The sequence below is a fragment of the Chrysochloris asiatica genome, unplaced genomic scaffold (genome assembly GCF_000296735.1).
Source record: "Chrysochloris asiatica unplaced genomic scaffold, ChrAsi1.0 scaffold00024, whole genome shotgun sequence".
Lineage (NCBI taxonomy): Eukaryota > Metazoa > Chordata > Mammalia > Afrosoricida > Chrysochloridae > Chrysochloris > Chrysochloris asiatica.
In genome coordinates, this window is record NW_006408542.1 from 12743387 (window position 1) to 12768153 (window position 24767).

General features: G+C 37.6%; 1 protein-coding gene and 1 pseudogene across 1 annotated transcript in view; one reads left to right on the forward strand and one right to left on the reverse strand.

Moving 5' to 3' along the window:
* The window catches only part of EML4 (echinoderm microtubule associated protein like 4), a 241702-nt gene that overhangs the window by 90640 nt on the left and 126295 nt on the right, over positions 1-24767 (forward strand). The window contains exon 2 of the mRNA XM_006839462.1: positions 7360-7542. Coding sequence (XP_006839525.1) covers positions 7360-7542 — 183 coding nt within the window. The remainder of the gene's footprint in view (positions 1-7359; positions 7543-24767) is intronic.
* Positions 6848-7115, reverse strand: LOC102834515 (annotated as a pseudogene).

Genomic DNA, 24767 nt, shown 5'->3' on the forward strand with positions numbered 1-24767 from the left:
AGGCAATTATTTCTTGAGGTTTCAGTGTACTTATTTATAAATTAAAGGTACTCCCACTTACTTCCTGGGGTCATTGAGAGGTATAAATAAGATTGCGTAATAAGTGTCTATCATACATAGCACCTGCCTAGCACATAATGAGTGGTAGTAAATTCTGATTCTTTCTTGTACCTTTTTCCAGTTTTAAAATTACCCTTGTTACTCAATTCAGAGATATACAGGTAAATAAATACATAAATATATTTCAAAGCTATTTTCTCATTTCAAAGCTATTTTCTTTTCTTATAAAATAGTTCTTTAATAAGCTTTGTTATCCAATTTCTCATAATGTAAGAAATTAGATTATAAGGGAGTGCTGTTGTAGACAAGCTTAGTTAATCCTAACTGCAAAGAAGGAAATAGAAAATTATGAACGAAGCTTGAAAATGTTAGTACTCTGAATTATTTAATTAGGAATATAATAGTCTCTGAGGCTTTATTTTATTAGAGTGCTTGTAGCTAGTAATTAATATTCTCATTGGAGAAGTGGATACAATATAATTATATGCCCCTGTTGAGAAGAAAATAAATACTCCATTTCAGAAAAATTTATGTAAACTTATTATTCAAAAGGTGCTGACATACGTAGGCATATCTCCTGTGTTACAGCTCTGCATTGTCAACTCCTAGCTATTTAAAATAAAATATTTGTTGTTAAATGCTGTTGAGTCAGTTCTGACTCATAGTGACCCCATACAGGGCCTCTTAAATCTTTGTGGGAGCAGAAAGCCACATCTTTCTCCCACAGAATGACTTGCGGGATCGAATATGGTAGACTTTGTGGTTCACAGCATGCTCCCTTTATAATAGTATAGTAATGTTTGTTTATGTGAAGTAGCGTTATTTTTCAACAGTTCAGAAGATTAGGACTCAGTGTAATAAAAGCATTATTAATTACAATAATTATATTTCTAACACTGTGATATTGGATTGGATACTAAAGTTTACTAGTTATGTATAAAAGTCCTGGTATGGCACTGTGGGATAAGGACTAGATTGTTCACTGCAAGGTCTGCAATTCAAACCTTCCAGCCATTCCTTGGAAACTTTATACAGAATTGCTGTGAGTTGGAACTAACTTAATGGTGCTTAGCAATCACTACATGTAGATTTGCTTGCTTAAGAAGAGTGTAAGGACCCTTGAGAGTTCATTTGTGGTTCATGTTTTGACCCTAAGGATTAGAAACTATTTTGAGGAGCAAAAATGAATAAACAAAGTACAACTGTGGTATAAGGAAAAGGAACTAATCAACTTGGATTAAAAAGAAGAACTGGGCTGGTGAAAGGAAATGAGGATAAGACTCTTGTGGTACAATAGTGAATAATTGCCATCAGGACTGACTGTGAGGATCAGAAATGTAGAGGTAGATGCTTTTTGACTAAAGGAGGGGAGTGATTGATTTTGCAGCCCAGGAGCAGAGGTCCCTGAGACCATCAAGTGAGAAGAGCGGAGAGTGGGACCACCCTACCCAGAAAGGCAGTGATGTCATGGATGGAGACAGAGATGATGACAATGGACAGATGGAGCAGTTGGGGACACTGTACTCAGGGAGGCAGAGGGGCTGTGTGCTGATGGCTGGGGGGGGGGGGGCGGGCCTGTGGGGTGTAACCTTTGGTTATTTGATGATGCATGGAGGGGATTGTAATCATTGCAGTAAAACGAAATACGATAGGGTGAATGTAAAACTTATGTTCTCCCATGTAAACCCACGTAATTAATAATTTAAAAAAAAGAAAAAAAAGCCCCCTGAAAATGTATTCTGTTTACCGAAGAGATGTAGCCCCTAATTTATGGTGAGCGATAACGTGGAGTATTAGAGACAGGCAAGAAAATACAAGAGGGAAGTTTCAAACGGCAAAGAACAAGAGCAATGAGTTATATAAAGTTATCTAAGGAAGGAATTCTATTTTAAATATGTGGCCATGAGTAACTCACTTGATTTCTGAGGCCTTATGTATTTATGAAATTTACATGATTGGAGGTGTTTTTTGGACTGTAAATCACTCATTAACTCTAGTTATCTATGAATTCAAATTCAGGTTAATTGCATTGTACTACAACATGTTCCTTTATAAAATAAAGTGTTTCTGGAGGAAGTTTAGGAAGCAGTGCATTTTAGCTTAAACAAAGTGTATAAGTAACCTCTGATACATTTTCATTATGAAATTCAAATAGTACAGAAAAACACTAAAAAGTGAAAATTTTTCTTATTCCCATCCCAAGCTTCTAATCTCACTCTCCTGGCCAGAGATAACCCAACAACCTTCCAGACCTTTTTCTATGTACATATTTGTATATACAAATGTAAATATGTACTTTTTTTGGGTATGTTTTTTTGTTTTATACTATAGACGTTTGGTTTTGGTGCGTGTTTGAGTTTTAATAGATTATTCAGTGCGTATTGTTTTGAAATTTGCTTATTCCACTTAAATTGTCCTGTAGACCTTTCCAAATTTTAGTTAATAGACCACCCTCCCTATTTTTTAAATATGTGACAATATATACAAGAAGACATATACCATGTCAGCAATTTCTTCATTTACAATTCAGTGACATTAATTTCTTCAAGTTTTGACAGTTTCTCGACAACCTTTTCCAAACTGTTTTACCATCATTAACACAACTGAAGATAGTTCTTCATTAAAAAAACTTCTGCAGTCTGAAATTGATCAGACATATAGTTAGAATTTTCTCTGCTATTCATAAGGTTTTCAGTGACTAAAGATTCGGAAGTAGTTTGTCACTCTTTCTTTCTAGTCTGTCTTTGTCTAGTAGCTCATCTGAAACCTGTCCACCATGGGTGACCCTGCTGGTTATTTAAAATACCGGTGGCATAACCCTCAGAATCACAGCAACCCACAAGCCACCACAGTATGACAGACGAGTGGTGGCCGTTTGGTTTTATGTCGAAACTGTCACTTTAAATTTCGAGATCTGTGCGCATGCGTAGTAGAACCTTCCAGGGGTGGGGGTGGGGTATCCATTCGCTCAGGTATCCCCTCTAGTTACCAGAATGGAGGTGTGCAGTCAACGAGATACCAAAAAAATGAATGTCCACAGCTGTATCTCCTCGGTTCTGTCAGGCATTTGTGGCTGTTCTGATCCTTCCCTGACTTGTTCTCTCCCAAGATGGCGGCTCTAGGAATAGCTGAGCGTCTTGAATTAGAAAGCAATGGATTTCTTAATTCTCCTACAAATTCCCCTATGCAAAGGCTTTCGATTGTGTGGATCATGACAAGCTATGGACAACACTACAAAGTTATGAGTATTCCGGAACACTTAATTGTACTCGTGAGGAATCTGTACTTGGACCAAGAAGCAGTTGTTCGAACAGAACATGGGAACACTGAATGTTTTAAAATTAAGAAAGGTGTGTGACAGGGTTGTATTCTTTCACCATACTTATTCAACCTGTATGCTGAGCAAATAATATGAGAAGCTGGGTTCTGTGAAGAAAAATGTGGCATCAGGATTGGAGGAAGACTCATTCACAGCCTGCTATGTGCAGATGACACAACCTTGCTTGCTGAAAGTGAAGAGGACTTAAAACATTTACTGATGAAGATCAAAGAGCACAGCCTTCTATATGGATTACATCTCAGTATAAAGAAAACAAAAATCGTCACCTCTGGACCAGTAAATAACATTGTTATCAGTGGAGAAAAGATTGAAGTTGTCAAGGACTTCATTCTTCTTGGATCAACTATCAACACTCACGAAAGCAGCAGTCAAAAGATCAGACGACGTATTGCATTAGGCAAATCTGCTGCACAGGAAGTTTTTAAAGTGTTGAAGAGCAAAGATGTCAGTTTGAGGACTAAGATGTGCCTGACCCAAGCGATGGTATTTTCAATAACCTCATATGGATGCGAAAGCTGGACAGTGAATAAGGAAGATCGTAGAAGAATTGATGCCTTTGAGTTAATGGTGTTGGAGGAGAGTATTGAAAGTTCCATGGGCTGCCAAAAGAACCAATAGATCCGTTTTGGAGGAAGTGCAGCCAGAGTACTCCTTAGAGGCCAAGATGGCCAAACTTAGTCTCTCATACTTTGGACATACTGTCAGGAGGGACCAGTCGCTGGAAAAGGATATCATGTTTGGTAAGGTGGAGGGTTGGAGAAAAAGAGGAAGTCCCCCAACAAGATGAGGTGACAGCATCGATGGACTCAAGCATGGCAATAGTAGTGAGGTTGGTCCAGGATTGGACATTGTTTCGTTCTGCTCTGCATAAGGTTGCTGTGTGTCGGTGCCGACTCGATGGCACCTAACAGCAACGGTAGTCAAGATGCATTGAGAATTACTGGTGATTTGAAGGAGTAAGTTGGAAACAGAGGCTCAGTAGTTATAAATTATGGCCTTGTTGATAGAAATGATGCTAGAGATAGAATTTTTTTGTATGATAGAAATGTTTTACAAGACCAATGACCTATTCATTGGAAATACCTTTTTCAACAACATAAACAGTGACTGTACACATAGAAAGGAACCCCAGTAGTGCTGTAGGGAAGGCATTGAATGACTAACCAAAAGGTAGGTGGTTCAAACCCACTAGCTGCTCTTTGTGGAAAAGATGCAGCAATCTACTTCCGTAAAGATTTACAGCCTTGGAAACCCTCGGCAGTTCTATTCTGTCTATAAGGATCCTTATTCAGTTGGAATCAACTTGACAACAATGAGGTAGGTTGTTTTTGATTTGGTGTATACGTGGACCTCTCCTGATGGAATGCATAGGAATCAAATCAACTATCTGATGAAAGAGAAGGCGGAGAAGCTTAATCATCAGCGGTCAGAATAAGGTCAGGAATCAGCTGTGCAACAGGCAATCAATTACAGTGTAAGTTCTAGTTGAAGCGAAAGAAAATGAAATCAAGTCCACAAGAGCCAAAGTATAATCTTGAGTATATCCCACCTCAATTTAGAAAGCATGTCAAAATAGATTTGGCACATCGAAGATTAATCACTGAAGACCTAATGAGTTGTGGGATGACATCAAGGACATTGCACATACGAAGAAAGCAAAAAGTCGTTAAAAATACAAAAAAGAAAGAAAAGACCAAAATGGATGCCAGAAGAGACTCTGAAACTTACTCTTGAATGTAGAATAGCTCAAGTCAGTGGAAGAAATGATGAAGTAAAAGAGCTGATCAGAAGATTTCTAAGGACAGCTCAAGAAGACTTAGTCAAGCATTCAAAAGTTAAAGAAATTAAAAATTCAAGCATTCAATTGCAATATTGAAGGATTCTGTGGGCAAAATATTCAATAATACTGGGTGTGTCCAAAGAAAATGCAAGGATTACGCAAAGAATTGATTGGTACAGATGTCGGTAAACATCTTTATGGTATTCTCTGCTTTTGGCCAAGATCCACCTTACATCAGCAGTGATGTCCCTTGTTTCACATCATTGTCTGAATCTGGCTAGAAGCTCTGGCAGTTCCCTGTCAGTGTCCTGTTGCCATTTTAAAAAGTATCTCTAGCAAAATTTTACTCTCATGTGATAATTAAAGAAATTGTCTGGTGATTTCCATGTTCTGATGGGTCACTTCTCTTTGGAATGGGCACAAATATGCATCTCTTCCAATTAGTTGGCCAGGTAGCTGTCTTCCAGATTTCTTGGCCTAGGTGAGTGAGTGCCTCCAGTGTTGCATCAGTTTGCTGAATGATTTTGACCCATAGGGATTTTGACCCATAGGGACCTTGTATAGAGTTTCCAAGGCTCTGATAAAGATCAGAGCAGAAAGCCTTATCTTTCTGCCAAGGAACCACTGGTGGGTTTGAACTACTGGTATTGTGAACAGCAGTCTAGTTCGAATCCTACTTTGCCACCAGTGATAATTGCACAGCAACAAGAGGGGAAAGACCCCAATGAGATGGATTGACATAGTGGCTGCAACAGTTTACTCAAGTGAAAAGCACAATTGTAAGGATGAAGCTGTGTTCTGCTCTTCAGTGCAGAGGGTGACTATAAGTCAGAGCAGACTCTATGGCGCCTAAAAGCAGCAGCAGCAGCAGCATTGTCTTTGTGTTTTGTTGTTGTTGTTTTTAAATAGTGAGTATAAAGCATGCTTTATAGAAGGTTGTGGTTCCTCATTTGATACAGCAAAACTGAAACGTTATGGACTCCTTTTTCTTTTCATAGAGAAGTTTGACAAAAATGTAGTATTTAAGAAATGGTACATTAAATAGTTTTCTCTCTTAAAAGTTTCCAGATATCTATAGAGTAATATAAGGAGTTCTGGTAGCGTAATGGTTATGAATCGGGCTGCTAACCTCAAGGTCAGCAGTTCGAAACTACCAGCTGTTCTGTGGGAGAAAGATGAGGCTTTCTGCTCCCGTAAAGATTTATAGCCTCAGAAACCCTGTACAGGGTTGCTATGAGTTGGAAAGGACTCCATGGCACATAACAACAACAACATAGAGTAATATGTTTAGGGAACATTTTGACAAGAAAACTAAAGTGATGATGTAAAAATACAGAAAACTTGAGCATGGAGAAATTTTTCATTATTTTAATTATTTATCAGATGTGTTAGTTCTTTTGTTTGTTTTTTACAGTTAACCAAAAGCACCTTTATTTTAGTCTTCAAACAGCAAACTGTTTACCATTTTTCTCCATGACAGTCATAATTAACTTATAAATCTACAATGCATATTCAAAGCATTTCCCTTTAAAGGGAAACAGCATTATAGAACATCAGGATTTGAAAGTTAAAAAAACAAAAACCAACAACAAAATAGAAAAAATCCATTCTGTTGATTTTGTAAAATAAAACAGATGCTAGTCCAAGTGAAGAAAATCCACTTATACTTAAGGTCTTTCTTTTCTAGGAACCAGCATTTTTATATTATTTCCATTTAGCAAAATCTGATCTAATTTAGTAATCCTTCTTTCTTCTGGTATGATTTCAAACTCAATGACATCTTCCAATACCATGTTGACAAAGTCATCAAAACCTAAGTGTGTGGCAACAATATCCTTATGACTCTTCATCATACTGTGAATTCTTGATCCTACACATTTGTCTACAAGCTTGAGGCAGCCGCTGTGATAGGTTGGTAATATTGTTAAGGGCCATGGTTACACCAGAAGTCAGATATATTAGTTTTTATTATTTAAAAACTTTCAGATAGCTGTAAAACTTTACAGACTTAATCTCTGTAAAAGTAAGAGATCCTCTCCCCACCCCCAGCCTCAATTTTTCTCATCTTTTAAAAAAAAGTCTAGTCTGGTATAGTTTTGTGATTTGTCATTGGATTCTTTCTCAAGCAGTTTAAAATAACTTTTTGTTTGTTTTTGTGTTTTGTTTTTAATTTTAATAGATGATAGTATTTCTGCTGCAAGTACTTCTGATGTTCAGGATCGCCTATCAGCTCTTGAGTTACGAGTTCAACAACAAGAAGATGAAATCACTGTGCTGAAGGCAGCCTTGGCTGATGTTTTGAGGCGGCTCGCAATTTCTGAAGATCATGTAGCCTCAGTGAAAAAGTCGGTCCCAAGTAAAGGTAATTAAGTGTGTAGTGTAAAGTTAGGTAGAGTTTAACTTTTTGCAGCATTTTCTTTGTATAAAATATAAAAGCTACGTATTTTATCAGTGACATTGAAATTGAAAGTATAAAACTATTTTCTCTGGAATTAGTTGTGATTATAGTTTGTTTTCTATTTCCTTTTTCTTTATTCTTAAGTTCTGAATGTTGTTTTTTATTTTACATTATGAATTTTGTCTAATTCCACAGATGGCATTTACATGCATTTGTGTAACAGTGTTTGTGTGAATTTAGCATCTTTCAACTAGAAAGTAAATGTGCCAAGGGCAAGAACAGACTTTTCTTTTATAGAGTCTTTTATTGGTGGAGTCCTGGGGTAGCCCTAAAAGATGAGCACTGGATTGATAACCACAAAGTTGGGGTTTCAAATCTACCAGCCACTCCATGGAAACTATGCAGGGTCACTATGAGTCAGAACTGATTCGATGGCACTTAATAACAACAACATCATTATAGTGCTTCATTATTTTATTTTGATCATAACAGGTAGGCACTCATTTGTATATTTTTTATCATTGCTATTATTATTACAAAGGAGCTCTGGTAGTGTAGTGGTTACGAATTTGGCTGCTAACCTCAAGTTCGGCAGTTCGAAACTACCAGCCATTTCGCGGGAGAAAGATTTACAGCCTCAGAAACCCTGTGCGGGGTCACTGTGAGTCGGAACCAACTCCATGGTGCTTAACAACAACAATTATCCTTACAGAAACATTAATATCATTATAGTGCAAACAACTTCATTAGCGCAAATAGCCCTCTGTGGACATTAGCAGAATCTTGAAGCCTTTCATTTAAATTCTAAAATGTATTGCCAGTCCCCAGTCCAATGGGAATTTTAACTTCTGGCTAAAGTTTTCATGGGTGAGACAAATAGCCATCAAGACCTACCGCATTGTTCTTGAGTTTGTAGCAGATATAATGTTTAATTTTTGCCCTCCTCCAACCATCCAGGAAGAATTTTAACTTCTTCCACATTAATCAAGCAGTTTAGCATATCGTTTCATATATCTCACTGATTTTTTGGTCAAGTAGATGAGGTGGGGGTAAAGGAAGATTATTCCCATTTTAGCAATGTGAGGAAAAGTGAGGAGATTTATTGGCTTACCTCCTACTCATTGTAATAAATCATTGTAAATTATTTACCTAGGGAGGAGACTTAGTAATCTTCAAATTTTAGCTGCATATAAGGTAACTAGAATTTGAGCAAGACCTTTGAAGAAAGATTATGAGTTTAGTTCTGAACTCAAAAAGATGGGGATATAGTGCATAGATAGACACATTTATTGTTGTTGTAAAAGTGCCATTGAGTCAATTCAGATGCATAGTTACTATACAGGGTTTCTTAGGCTTTAAATCTTCACAGGAGCATAAAGCCATATCTTTTCTCCATAAGAGCGATTGGCAAGATTGAACCTTGGACCGTGTGGTTTGTAGTCCAGTACTTACTGTATAAAGTCACCACACTCCCATAGATACATATAGACAGTTGAATTTTAGGTCTAGAGCGTATTTACTCTTGGCTACAAATAAGATTTTGGGAATGATCAGCTTATGGATAATAGTTGATGCCATGGAAAGAGGGTGTAAAAATGAAAAGAAAGCTCAAGATAGTTTCATTGGGAGCACCAATATTTCAATACTTAGCAAAAAAGAAAAATAGTGAATCATACTACCATCTGCCATTGTTGTTTTTGTTAAGTGCTTTCAAATTGGTTCTGAATCACAGCGACCCTATATAGGGTTTCCAAGGAGCGGCTGGTGAGTTTGAATCACCGACCGTGTAGTTCAAACCGACCTTGTGGTACAGCTTATTCCATAGCACCACACCAGGACTCCACCAGCTGCTTCAGAAAAGTCAAATAAAACAAAGAGCAAGAGGTGCCCATTGGATTTGACATTTATGAGAATGTTAGACATCTCGCCAAAAACAATTTTAGTGATGTGATGTTGTTATTGTTGTTAAGTGCCGTCGAGTGGTGTGATAGGATTATCAATCAAATTGTATTTTCAGGAATAACAAATGAAAAAATTGTGAGGTTGAGGGCATCAAATATAGCTGCTCTTTTAGAACCTTGCCTGAGAGGAGAAGAAGGTAGTAGTTAGAAGAGGATGCAAAACTGAAAGTTAGTTTTTTGCTTTTATTTTTTTTAGACACAAATATATGTTGAGAAAAAAAGGCAGCAGAGTGAAAGGATGATATTGGGTAGGGGAAATGATTGGTGAGGCAAGGTTGAGAACAGGTCTTAAAGCAATTGGGAAGCTGTTAGTTTTCCTAAACCAAAAGGGCTACTTTTTCTGATATGGATCAGAAAGAAAGAAAACTGAGTACAGATCAGTATATATTCACAGTTAGTAGAGCTGAAAGTTTCAAGTCTCCTTGCTTTCTTCTCAGGAGCAGTGATGTCTTTGAAGAAAGCAAGGTAGATACTGGACAGTGGCAAAGAAGAATGAATTTTCTAAATGAATGGAGTCAAGAATGGAACACCATAGATAGGAAACAAATCCTGAGTGCCCTGAGAGTATGGAGTCAGGGAACTTTTTTTTTTTAGAGGAGTTGGCATAGCTCTGCCTGCTTTTGTGATTCTTACTCTTACACCTCCTACCCCCAAGTAGTCTGGGCCTAGGTTTTTAATAGTGAAGAGAGAGACATAAGGTAGGCTTGATCTTTTTTCATTAGTAGTGAGTGAGATAAATGTAAGAGAATAGCAAAAGGATTGGGACTTGAGAATGTCAGAAAATGAGATTGAGATCACATTGGGTGAGGGTAGGAAATGTAGAGGTAGATTTTTTTTTTTTTTTTTTTTTTGAGAACCAATTTGAAGACTCATAGTAGTGTAAGTAGTATAGTGGTTACGAATTGGGCTGCTAACCGCAAGGTCGGCATTTCAAAACCACCAGGTGTTCTGTAGGAGAAAGATGTAAGGCTTTCTGCTCCCGTAAAGATTTGCAGCCTCAGAAACCCTGTGTAGGGTCACTATGAGTCAGAACTGACTCCATGGTACTTAACAGCAACAGTAGCGTAGTGGCTACGAATTGGGCTGCTTAATCTCACGATCAGCAGATCAAAACCACCAGCTGTTTCACGGGAGAAAGATGAGGCTTTCTGCTCCCGTAAAGATTTACAGCCTCGGAAACCTTATACAGGGTCGCTATGAGTCAGAACCAACTTCATGGCACATAACAACAAGACTAACACGGAAATTTGTTTTTCCTGCTTATAAATTGATCTCTGTAGCAGGTTTCTGGAATATGGGTAGTTAGAGTGGAGTAAGGAGCCCAATGTTAGAAATAAAACTTTGAATACAGAGAAGGAAGAACAAGTTCCCATTTTTAATTAGGATATGTATCTGCAGCTTCTGAGTCTGTATAAGGATTTTAAGTCCTGCCATAGAAATTGAAGTAGTTTGGTTATCCACATTTTTTTTAACGTTATTTAAAAATAATTTATATAACTTTAAGAATTTATTATGCTTAACTTTTTTGCTATGCTGTTAGAACATTGTGATACTGTGTTAATTGAGAAAATTTTAAAGAATGTTTGTATTGTATTTTATTTACTAAGGTATTTCAGTGAAGAAAAATCTGAACTATTTAAGGGGATTTTAAACACTGTCTTTTTTGATTTAGCAGATTAATGACATCTGTTTCAGTGTCAATGGTGGTGAAATACAGTTAAAAATCTATAGTTCTTATTCCCTAGGAAATTGACTTTTACACAGGATAGGTTTCCTTGTTGTTTTTATTCTTTTTTGTCTTCAGAGTGAGTCGTAATTTGGTTTATGGCACTTTAGTGGAGAATTACCCAGTTCTAGAGTCTCAAATTCAACTGGAGCTGCTACACTGGAACATTTTCTTTCTACATAGTACCAACTCTTCTTAAAGAGATATTCCATTCCTTTTAGTGAGTTTGAACATCTGACTTTATAAATTTACTTTCACAGTTAATGTGAAATGGGGTCCACAAGTGATTATTATTTGAAATCCTTTGTAACCGTTAGACTCAGGCTTTGATTGCTCTCTATAAAGTGGATTGATGAGGGGATTAATTATACAGCAGTTTGGGGAAATAAGTGTTTTACAGATGATTCATTGTTGAGAATTAATTACTATATTTTCCTTTAGTGGAAGAAAATAAAACTGCTTGTTCAGTTGTGTTTTCTTGTATTATTAAAACACAAAGAGAAACGTATGTTTAAAGTTTCATTAATTTTTTGGTAACTTTATCTTAGAGGCTTTTTATAATATACTACAGGAAGTAATGTGGTGCTATGGGATAAACACTGGACTGTTAATCACAGGGTTGTCATTTTAAACCCGCGAGCCTTGTCTCAGAAAACCTATGCAAGATTGCTATGAGTCGGAACTGACTCAGCAACACTTAACAACAACATAGAAAGTAATTGGGGAAAAAAATATTAAATGACTTCTCACTGTTGGTACTCATGTATAGGCTAAAATAGATTATTATGTTGTACATTAAGCAGGACTAATAATTGTATTAATATTTAGAATAAACATTAAGCTAAGTATTTTTTAGTAAATTATTTTTATAGAATACTTTCAAGAACTGTTTTTGTAGAGAATTTTTTTTCTTCATTTAAGAAGTAAAGGGGTTTCTGATGCTGTGGATGATGTCACATCGTATGTGAAGTTTATTCTCCTCTGAAATTAGAATTTGTAGTATTTACATTCAGATAAGTTACTGTCAGGACAATAAACCTAGCATCTTTTTAAGGTGTTTACATTTTCTAGGCCTTTGTGGGTAATTCGGGTGGAGCCCTTTTATGAAACTGTGGTTAAAAGAATAGGTGAACTTCCTCAACAATGAAAATAGGCCCAGTTTTCTGAGATGGTGGTGATATGAGGGAACTAAAATTGTTAATAATCTGTGTGCTAATGGCCTAATGACATTCTACTATGCCACTTCATGGAAGTATTGCCATTCAGTAAATGCCAAAGTCAGAAACATACCTAGTCATTTCAGTATTTTTTGTTCTCGATAGTTTATCTTCTCCAGCATGCCAGCAGTGTCAAAAGTCAAGCTCCATTTGTTTCTTGAGTATATCATGCCAGATTCCTTGACTGAGATAGAAAGTTTCCCCAATAGTTTGTAAGGTGTTCAGTCATTTTAAATGTACATTTCTCTTATACTTTCTCATCTGTCAGAGAATTTTTTCCTTTTGACGTCATATGTTCATAACATATGCCCCAGTTGTAACTGAATCCATGCCAAAGGGGGTGGTGGTGATAGGGAGATCACCTGCACTTTTGAGCAAAAGAGAAAGCCCAGAGAACACTTTGGCAGTTTTAACTGCCAGCAAGACTGATTATGTCGCAGCTGGTGCCTGGGAAACACATTAGGACCTCTTCGGGAGACCAAATAAATGTGCTATGAAAATAGCCCGGTAGTGTATTTGAAGACAAGCTATTAGTGCATAATGATACAAAAGTAAAGGCGTCAAATATATCTGAAAGTGGGAAATCAGTCATTTAAACCAGTAAACTGCTAGTAAACCAAAGGTATCAAGTATTCTAATTGCCACTTGAAATGTTGAGTATGTCAGTTCTGTAAAAGAAACATTCCTAATTATGTAGTTTATGGGATTGTGTACACTCACAGATTTGTATCATTTGGCTTTTGTCCTAAAAGCCATTGGGAAGAATGCAGGGATTTTTTTTTCGGTTTTGCTGTAGATGTTGAAAAGTAAAATATGTTCATCAGGCTGGGAAGGTGAGAATTTCTGTGGTGAGGCCCTTAAGCTAAAAGAACTTGTAATTATAGTAGGGGATAGGAGAGGGTCTCATTAATTTGACAATAGCATATAAGATTCCTAAGCTGTTATTTGTAAATAGAAATGTATGGATTGATACTGCTTCAGACCAGGTAGTAGTTTTATTATTTATAAAGTTCCATTTCTCTAAGAGAAATGAAATCCTTTTTTGTTCTCGCTCAAAATATGCATACTTCAAGAACTGTAGTAGTCCAGAGTTGGAGGGATTAAGAGTACATATTCTTGTGAGACAGGATAAAAGAAGAATTCCAAGTGGAGGAGATAAAATATGATGGCGTTCATTTATACCTCTGTCTTCTGAACGAATGAAGCTAAGTAGACTACAGAAATTGAGAAGAGTGGCTGGGAGTGCGAAAATGCAAAGAGAGTGGAAGGAGGCATACAGTTGGAACCAAAGGCTATTTATAACATTCTTCTGATCAAGATTTTGCCCATGCTTTAAGACTTTAGATGTTACCTTCTGAAAGTGATCTTTTTATTTCTGAAATTATTTAAACATTTTATTTGTATGTCTCCTTTGGCATTTATATTATTTGTTGTGTCTGCTACATTATAAGTTATTTGAAGATTGGGACAATATCTTACCAGCATAATTACCCTTAGGATAATTCAATAAATACTTGTTAAATGGAAAATAGGAGGAAGAATAAGGTTATATAAAGTAGAAGTCATGATAAAACAAAATGGCCGCTTTAGAGGTAGTGATTGGAATAGATGCAAGAATAAGATGATATTACACTTTGGGTTTCAGATTTGAGCTTGTGAATTTGGAAATGCTGCTAGAGTATACTCTCTTGAGTCTGGAAGTATGTCAGCCCCCTGGTTATGAATGAGATCCAAAGTGTGTAAGTTGAATGTGTTGATAAAACAAAACAGGTGCATATGGTTCTTATTTAGCCTTACTTTAGTGCTTGAAGCCTTTCCAATCATTTTTAAGTTGCACATTCAGCAAGTGAAAGTGATTATGATGAAGAATTAATTGCTAGTGGGGGTTGGTTTATTCATTTCAAAGTGAAGGCAAATTTACATAACATTAAAGGGCAAATAAATGCAAGATGTCTCTGTTAAGTGGGAAATTCACAATGCTGGGATTTCAGTGAAATTTGTTAGTATTTAGAAACTGTAGCTATGGTATCAGAAAGGTCTTCTGTTTGAGTCTGTCGTTATGTATTATAAGCCAGTGATTAGTATGCCAATGTTGTGCTAAAGTATAAAAATTATTGTTGGTCTCTAACTCTGTGACATGATGGTTTCCACTCTTATTAAAACTAAGGACCTGTATATTTACAGAGTTTTAGCCTAAATTTCTCTCTCTAAATTTGTCAGCCTGGTTGCTTCTTAGAAGGAAAACTGTTTTTGTATCTATGGCCCCTGAAAGTCACATTTGCAGTCCTGCAGGCTAGTCTTTGAGAGGTTGATGGCTCAGACTTTATAGTGCCTAAGCCTTGAAACATGGTTGATTCCCTTATCAATATTAGAAAGATATGTATGTGTAATAAACTTATGCAATTGTAATAATCACTTACCTGTTTCTTTCTCCCAGTAAAATTTCTAATAATCTAAATTTCAAAAATACACTTTAGACTTCTCAGCTGAGAAACATTCACCAACGGTGTCTTTTGCTTTCTGCCACTACTTAATTCATTCTCTGTACACCCTGAGATTCTCCGGACAAATTATTGAATGATGCAGAAAGCAGCAAAAGAAGATGGAAGGAATACGCAGAGTCACTGTACCAAAAGGAAATGGTTGATGTTCAACTGTTTCAAGAGATAGCATATGATCAAGAGCCAGTGATACTGAAGGAAGAAGTCCAAGGTGCAGTCAAACAATTGGTAAAGAACAGACACCAGGAATTGATGGAATAAAAATTGAAATCTTTCAAGAAAGTGAGGAAGCACTCACTCATTTATGCCATGAAATTTGAAAGACAATTGTCTGGCCAACTGATTGGAAAAGGTCCGTATTTGTGTCCATTCCAAAAATAGGTGACCCAACGGAATGCAGAAATGATTGGACAATATCTCTGATATCCCATGCGAGTAAAGTTTTACTGAAGGTAATACAGAAACGGCTGCAAGCTTACATTGACAGAGAACTTCAGAGGTTCAAGCTGGATTCAGAAGAGGACATGAAACGAGGGAGGGATATCACTGCTGATGTCCAGTGGATCTTGGCTGCAAGCAGAGAATACCAGAAAGATGTTTACTTGTGCTTTATTGACTACGCAAAGGCTTTCAGTTGTGTGGATCTTGATAAGCTATGGAAAACATTGCGAAATAGGAGTCTTCCAGAACACTTAATTGTGCTCATGAGGAATCTGTTCCAGGACCAAGAAGCTGTTGTTCAAACAGAACATGGGAACACTGAATGGTTTAAATTTTTAAAAAGTATGTGACAAGGTTGTAGTCCTTCACCATACTTATTCAGACTGTATGCTGAGCAAATAATTCAAGAAGCTGGGTTCTATGAAGAAAAACATGACATCAGGACTGGAGGAAGACTTATTAACATCCTGCAACATGCAGATGATACAGCCTTGCTTGCTGAAAGTGAAGAGGACTTAAAATACTTACTGATGAAGATCAAAGAGCACAGCCTTCAGTATGGATTACATCTCAAGGTAAAGAAAACGAAAATCCTCATCACTGGACCAATAAACAACATTCTTATCAACAGAAATAAGATTGAATTTGTTAAGGACTTCATTCTTCTTGGATCGACTAGCAACACTCATGGAAGTAGCAGTCAAGAAATCAAAGGATATATTGCATTAGGCAAATCTGCTGCACAAGACCTTTTTAAGAGCAAAGATGTCAGCTTGAAGACTAAGGTGCGCCTGATCCAAGCCATGGTATTTTCTGTAACCTCATAAGCATGTGAAAGCTGGACAGTGAATAAGGAAGACCATAGAAGAATTGATGCTTTTGAGTTGTGGTGTTGGAGGAGAATATTGAAAGTACCATGGGCTGCCAAAAAAACCCCAACAGATCTGTGTTGGAAGAAGTGCAGCCAGAGTGCTCCTTGGAGGCCAGGATGACCAAACTTCATCTCTTATACTTCAGACATATTGTTAGGAGGGACCAGTCGCCGGAAAAGGATATCATGTTTGGTAAGGTGGAGGGTCAGAGAAAAAGAGGAAGACCCCCAGCAAGATGGATTGGCAAAGTGGCAGCATCAGTGGGCCTTTGCATGGCAACAATTGTGAGGTTGGCCCAGGATCAGGCAGTGTTTTGTTCTACTGTGGATAGGGTCGCTATGAGTTAGTACTGATTTGATGACACCTAACAACAACAACACCCTGAGATAAGGAGCCCTAATAGCATAGTGGTTAAGAGTCATACTGCTGACTTCAAGGTCAGCAGTTAAAACTACCAGCTGTTCTTCAGGAGAAAGATGAGGCTTTCTGCTCCTGTAAAGATTGATAGCCTTGGAAACCCTACACAGGGTCGCTTTGCATCCACAGCACATAATCACCAGCACCACCACCAAATCTTGACATATTATTCATTCTTTTAGCCCAAAGGCTCAGGGTTCCCACTACTAAGAATTGTCTCAAATTAAACTGCAGGAGAAAATATGATAATCTTTTGATCTCTTCCTTCTGCGTTATATAAGTATATGAGGACTCTGGAGAGTTAGAAGACAGATAAGTCAGTAGTAATACAACAGAGATAATTGACATTAAAAGAGGTAAATTTAGGGTGCATCTAGAATAAATACCTAACTTAAATGGTGGTTGAAGATTCCTTGTAGGTGGTGATCTCAGTCTTCGTCTACCTTTATGGCTTATTTGTATGTCCTTCAAACTTCATAAATGTGACATGACTGAAAACTGAACTCATCTTTTAAGTCTTAAATATTTTTTAAAACTGCTTTCCCCTTCCCATTCATGCTAACCAGCTCTTATCCCTGTCATCTTCTGCCTAGACTACTGCTGTGAAATCTGCTCTTCATGTAAATGGTGCAGCTTAAAACCCTCCTGTGGTCTTGTATAAATAGTCTTCGTGATCTAACTCCTACTATTGCTTACCTGTCCTGTCTGGACTTTGTCCAGTCTTGTTCTATATTCTGACCACATTAAAGAGTTTCTTGTCTCCCTTTACCCTTCTCCACTACACATTTTACTGTTTGTATTCTTTCCATTCCTTTACATGTAATGCCACCTTAGAAAGGAGACCCGGGTATCACCTTCCTTCATCTTTTTCTTGTCCTTTAAGACTTCATGCTATATATATATATTTTAGAAGCCATTCTTGAGCTGTGGGCCCCTAATAATCCTTACAGAATTATTTGTCCTTTCTTTGTATGTCCATGGTACTCTATTCTTGATAAGCTTCACTTTTCACTTCCAGTGGGCTTCTCCTTCAAAAAATCACACTCCTTGATGCCAGTGGTTGCCTTGTTCACTTTTGTAAACACAAGGCAAGGATCATAATAACCCCTAAGTAAATATTTGATGAAGGAGGTCTGGTTACAAATCAGGCTGCTAACCTCAAGGTTGGCAGTTTGAAACTACCAGCTGTTCCATGGGAGAAAGATGAAGCTTTCTGTTCCCGTAAACGTTTACAGCCTTGGAAACTCTGTACAGGGTCACTATTAGTCAGAACTGATTCCACGACACATAACCACCACCACCAGCACCAAATATTTGATGGGTGGGTGGATGATAAATACATGTTAGCTTGGTAGTGACTAGTGTATGCCAAGGGGAAGCACCATCCAAGTACAGAAGAAGCCCAGTGAGTAAAAGTGTTTAAGAATTCAGAATAGACTGAAGCACAAGGGTATAAATAAGGTTGAGAGTGTCACGAAATGAGCCTAGACTGATAGTAGAGCCCATAGTAAAATATTTTGTATGTCTTGCTGCAGAACTTAGTTTTTGACTTTCCAATAATGGGACTAGAGAGAAACTCTACACAGATCCTCTACAACAGAGAGATAGGAGACCAAATAAAGTAAACACAAATGAGAATTCTGGAACACGGAACTTCAGAAGAAAGGCTAGACAAGTGGATTAAGTGCTTGCTGGGAGAAGAAACTGAGCAGTGAGGGTGAGAGAGGGAGACTGACTGGTGAACAGCTGGCCAGATGTTGTAAGACCTTTGTGAGCAACTTTGGCAACAGAAGGTCGTCTGGCAGAAGAGACCCACGCAGGGCACATTTCTTCTTTTCCCCTGCACTCTCCTGGTGACCAGAGGTGTGACCAGCGCCCATTCTCTTCTACCCCCAGCATAGCCACTGCTCTCTGGAAATTCAGACCCTTGTGGTGGGAGCCATGCCAATGTTAAGTGGATTCAGGTGGGGTTGACTTAGGACTTACAGAGTCAGCAGAGCCACCAGATCAGCATTTAATCAGTCACCTTGCCACCAGCTGCTCTGTGGTTGTAACAAACACTGAAGCTAACTCCATCAGGGACTTCACATGAACTACCTCCAAGTACAGGAGCTCTGGTAGCGTAGTGGTTATGAAATCGGGCCGTGAACCACAAGGTCAGCAGTTCGAAACTACCAGTGGTTCCGCAGGAGAAAGATGGGACGTTCTGCTCCCGTAAAGATTTACAGCCTCGGAAACCCTGTACAGGGTCGCTACAATTCGGAAACGACTCCACGGCACACAGCCACCACCACCAGCCACCTCCAGATTGAGTGCCCTGCACATAGATAACAATAAAAGGAACTTTATCTAGGAAAAGAAAGGCAGCTATCATATCCCTCCCACAACCCCCTCTTGAGCTCCTTGGCTTACAGGAGCCTCCCAGAGTTTTCTCCTCCCCAGGTCCAACTGTTGTTAAGTGCCATCGAGTAGATACTGACCCATAGTGACCCTGTATGGGGTTTCTGAGGAGCAGCTGGTGAGGTTGATCCGCTGACCTTACCATTCAAATGGCTTTGCAGTCTGGTGTACAGCGTCACACCAGGACTCCAGGCCCAGTAGCTATACTAGTTGTTTGTTTGTTTTTTCTAGTTTTTGTTTTTGTTGTTTTTTCCCCCCTAGTGTTGTTTAGTTCTTTTTGTTTTGTCTTTTCTTTCTCTTCCTCCTTCTTCTCATTACATTCCCTTGAATGTTACCCTTTTTATCTCTGCTTTTGTTTTCCGTTTTCACTGGTTTTCTAAGTTTTTTTTTCTTTCTTTCTTTCTTTTTCTTTTTAAATCCTTCCTTTTATAGCCTCTCTGATTTTTCTCTTCTGTAGCTCCATTTTGCTGTCCTTAAGTATTTTTTTTAGTTTCTTCATTTTCTCTCATATTTTTCTCTTCTGTAGTTCTATTTCACTGTCCCTATTTTGTCTTTGTAGTTGTTATATTAGTTTTTTCTGGTTGCTGCCAGTTTTATTTTTTCTCTTTTCAGTATTTGTTTCTTGTTTGTTTATTTTGTTTTTCTTGTATGTGTGTATGTATGGTGGAGAGGGGTTTTCTCTTTCCCACCTGAAAGGAGATAGCAAACATGCCCATACAGCCCAACCACAACTGTACCCTCTGCAGCTCCACCCACTCGGAAAGATGAACCAATATCAGCTCCTATATCACCTGATCAATGACAAAACACCTGCCAAAACCCACCCTATATTGATGTGCATGAACAGCGAATGAGAAAATGTATATGCTTCCATTCTGTAACTACACTCACAAGAGACAGTAAGAGCTTAAGAACACATCAACATACAGTCAGCAGTTAAATACAAATGCAAAAATGCCCAGGAGACAACAGACAATTCTAGCTCACAAAGAAATGATCAAGATGCAGAGCCAGAAAATGTTTCTGAGGAAGAAAAGAATTCAAAAGAATGACATTTAGGTACCTTCAAAGTACTTGATCAAAAAAAAGATCAAGAAAAGCAAGAAGAAAACAGAAAAACTTTAGAAGAATTTAGGGGAACACTACAAGAACACAGAAGAATGCATATTATGAAGCAGTACAAATCTACCATTAGAGCTCCAGAAGATTAATATTAAGATTTCTGAAATGAACAATACATTGAAAGGACAAAGGAGTGGATTGAAAACAATGGAAGCCCGTTACTGAGCTTTAATACTCAATACAAGTATGCTAGAAATACATGAAAAAAATCAAAAGAAAACCTAAAAGTTAGGTGGGACTCCATGAAGAGAACAGCTTATGGATGATTGGAATTCCAGAACAGGAAGAGAACATAGAAAGCACAGAGAAAGTTCTCGAGTTGTTGGAAGCAAACTTCCCTAACCTCAAGAAAATTGGAAAGATAATCATACAAGAAGCTGAATGAACCCCATATCGTTATAGATCTCAAAACAAAACACCAAGACATATCATAATCAAACTTTCTAAATCCAAAGTCAAAGAATCCTTAGAGCAGCTTGGGAAAAAAGAAAAAGTTACCAACAGTGGAGAACCAATAATACTAAGTTTTGATTTCTCAGTAGAAACCATGCAGTTAAGAGGGCAATGGGACGACATATACAAAACTCTGAAAGAAAAAAATTGGCAACCAAGAATCATATACCTGGCAAAGCTGTCCCTCAAATATGATGGCAAGATTAGGATGTTTCCTATTAAATAGAAATTAAAGGAATTTGTAATGACCAGACCAACTTTACAAAAATTGCTTGAAGGTGATCTTTGGACTGTGAACAGCAGACCTGAGAACAACCTGAGAAACCATACCTGGCAACGCATCCAGAACTCAGTCCAGATATGGAAGTATTTAAACTAAAATAAATTTACAAGACTGAAAAGAGGGAACTAGAGAGATCAATTTATAATAAAGTCAAGTACAAAGCATAAATAAATAATGTAGATACAGATCTTCCAAATGGCTAGGAAGTCAAGTAGATTTCATACTAAAACAGATGGTTTTAAACGGGAAAAAATTAATAACTTACAGTGTAACTTGAAGAAATTAATAAACCTGCACATCAGAATTTTAAGAAGAGGAAAATCGAAAGATATAATAAATACTAACACAACAATAAAGTAAATAGTAACAATCTTTGGGAAGGTGGAGGGTCAGAGAAAAATAGGAAGACTACCAGAGACATGGTTTGGCACAGTGGCAGCATCAGTGGGCTCCAGCATAGCAACAGTTGACTGGGCAATGTTTCATTCTGTTGTGCAAAGGGTCGCTGTGAGTCAGTGCCACCTAACAACAAAAATAAAAAGAGAGCTCGTAAACTCAATGCAGAAAATGATGTGGGATAAAGAAACCAGCAGTATCACGCAAGCACACATGTACACGCACACACACATACACACAGCAAAATGATGCAATCAATTCATACTTATAGAAAATTACGTTGAATGTAAATGGATTAAATGCACCAGGCAAGAGAGTGCAGAATGGAGAAGAAAAATGGACAGTTCAACATAACTGTTTAAAGAGACATCAAGAAGATGGAGACAGCCTAGATGTCCATCAGTGGAAGAATGCTTAAATTTTGGTACATACACACATACTATGCAAGTTTGAGAATAATAATGGATTTGCAAAACACCTCACAGTATGAATGAACCTGGAGGACATTGTGTTGAATGAAATTAGTCAATCATAGAGGGACAAATATTGTATGAGAACAGTGCTGTAAAGAGTTAGAAAGGGTTTTCTTGATAAAAGAAAGTGTAATGTTTGTGGGGCTTGGGGGCTGGGGCTTGGTGTGGGAAAATTATTTGCAGCCTAGAGGGTAGACACATTTTAGCATGAGTGACAGGGCAGGTATTGTCCAGCAAAAGGGAGGTTAGCAAAGGAAAGATGAAGATAGCGGGAGATAGGAGGTGTGCAAGAGTTAAAGTGAATAGAAGTAAATACTGTTAACCATTGGTATATAGAGCTGATTGCAATCATTGTAATAAATGCAAAGTGTATGATTTGTTTAAAGTGAAACTGATGATTTGCTCTGTAAACTTTGATTCAATTCACAATAAAAGGTTTAAAAAAGAATTTAGTTTTTAACGAGAAGGCAAAGGAGCGCCATTAAAGAGCTTTAAACTGAAGTGTTAGTAGATGTATTTAGTTAATTGATGAAGTTAAAAGATGAAGTAGTTAATTGATTCTAAGATGTCTGATGTGGTGCTATAGGATAAGCTCTGGACTGTTAGCCATAAGGTTGGTGGTTCAAACCCACCAGCTGCTCTTTGGAAACCCTATGCAAGATCTCTCTCAGTCAGAACTACTTGATGACACTTAACAACAAACTAGGAGAGGCACTTTAGATAAGGTGATTATGAAAGCATTCTTTGAGGAAATAATATTGAGCTGAAAAGTAAAAGATGAAGATGACCCTTAGAGTTGATGAACATTCCAAGCTCAAGAACAAGTGTAGGATGGATATGGAGAAAGAAACAAATTTCAGAGTTTTAAGAGCATATGCTCCCATTCTCCAAAAAGAGAAGAACCTCTATTCTTGCCTTGCACCATATATAAAAATGAACTAAAAAGAGGATTGTGGGCCTCAATGTAAGTCTTAAAACTATAAAATGTAAGTAAGAAAACATAGAAGAAAGTATTAATGACCTAATAGCTTTGGTAAAACCACAAAAAGATGCTACTATACACCTTTCAGAATAGCTGAAATTAAAACTCACCATTCCAAGTATTTGCCAAGGATATGGTGCAAGTCAAACTCTTAGCTACTGCTGATGAGATTATAAAATGGCACAGTCACTTTAGAAAACAGGCAGTTTCTGAAAAAATCTTTTGCTGTTGTTAATTGTTTCTTTCCATAGAGTCAGTTGTAACTCATAGTGAGTGACCCACATGATCCCATGTGTGCAAAGTGTAAAACTACTCCAAATATTTTTCAAGGTTGACACCTGTAGACAGTAGATTGACAGGCCTGTCTTCCAAAGTATGGAATTGTACCTGGACCATGTTGCTACCCCTTCGGCTAGTAATTAATGCTTAACCATCTGTGCCACCCATAAACTTACGTATGTCAAAGCTTATTATGTTGTACGCTTAATACAGGGGTAAGTAAAAATATACTGCTACTCTCATTCCTATTCCAAACCAGATGTGGTTAAACCTGTCTCTGTGATCACTGGATGGCTGCAGACAGGTTCCCTGAGTACTAAATTTATTCTTGCTAAAGTGCCTTCAAAATAAAACAGAACTTTTTTGCTACAGGAAAAATGATTTTGAGGCCAGGATCAAATATGGAATTAAAAAAACTCAAATGGATACCTTTCCAAATTATTAAAATTTTGCAAAAAGTTTATGGGGAAACTGCCCCACATTAAAAGAAGAAAAAAAAAGGAAAGTTTTTTATTGATCAGGTATTTAAGGAAAGTTGAGAAGATCTCAAAGATGAGTCAGAAGAGGCTAATGAGTCACAAAAGACTGTTAGCCTGGATGCAAAAGAGAAACTGGCTGAAGCCACAAACTGGTGGAGGAATTACTATAGAAATACCATGGATGCAATAGCTTCTGAAGTTGGAATTTCACATGGTTCAGCATTGTCAATTTTAAGCAAACATACTGGCATCAGCAAGCTTTTGGCTGATGGGTGCCAAAAGCATTGCATGAATATCAACTCAAAGAGCTGATCTTTACATCAGTCTTTCAAGCAATATGAAGCTAATGAAGACAATTTTATGTAACATCTTAACCAGATATGAGTCTTAGAATTACAAATGTGATCCAGATAGCAAGGTCCAGTCAGAACAGTGGATTCTGAGGGAATCTGCTGGGCCAGTTAAAGTCAAGACAGGAGAAATCAGCCCAAAAGGTTATGGTAGCTGGTTTTGGGGACTCGAAAGCAATAATCTTGATAAATAGGCGAACAGTGAGAAAGTATGACATGACAAGAGAGCTGAAGAGCCAAGATACAAAAGCTAGAAAGAAGAGTTGTTGTTTAAGTGCTTTTGAGTTGGTTCCAATTCATAGTGACGTTGTATAGGGTTTCCCAGGAACGGGTGGTGAGCTTGAATTGCTAACCTTGCAGTTCAAGCTGACCTTGCAGGAAAGAAGAGAAGATTCAGCAGATGTGAGTGAGATGAAAATGTTTAGAAGCTGAGAAGAAATCCAGGCAAGGATGATGTCTTGAGAATAAGAAATTTTAAGTCAGGTGTGATTAGAATTATTAGATGATGAAAAAAAGTTGAGTAAGATAAGAGCTAAAACATACTCATTGACTTTAGTGTCAAAGAAGTCTGGTGATCTTGGAAAGAAAAATTTCTTTAAAGTAGCCAGCTGATAGTCTGTTGTAACGCTGTCAGACGATCAACACTAGACTGCAAACCACAAGGCCTGCAATTCAAACCCAGCAGTTCTGCTTCTCAGAAACCTTAGACAGGGTCGCTTTGTGTCGAAATTGAGAAGATGGCACTTAATAGCAACAACAAGTTGATATCCCAGTTGCAGAAGTTAAGGTGCAGTTGTGAAAATGTAGACTGCTGACTCAGAAGTTAAGGTGCAGTTG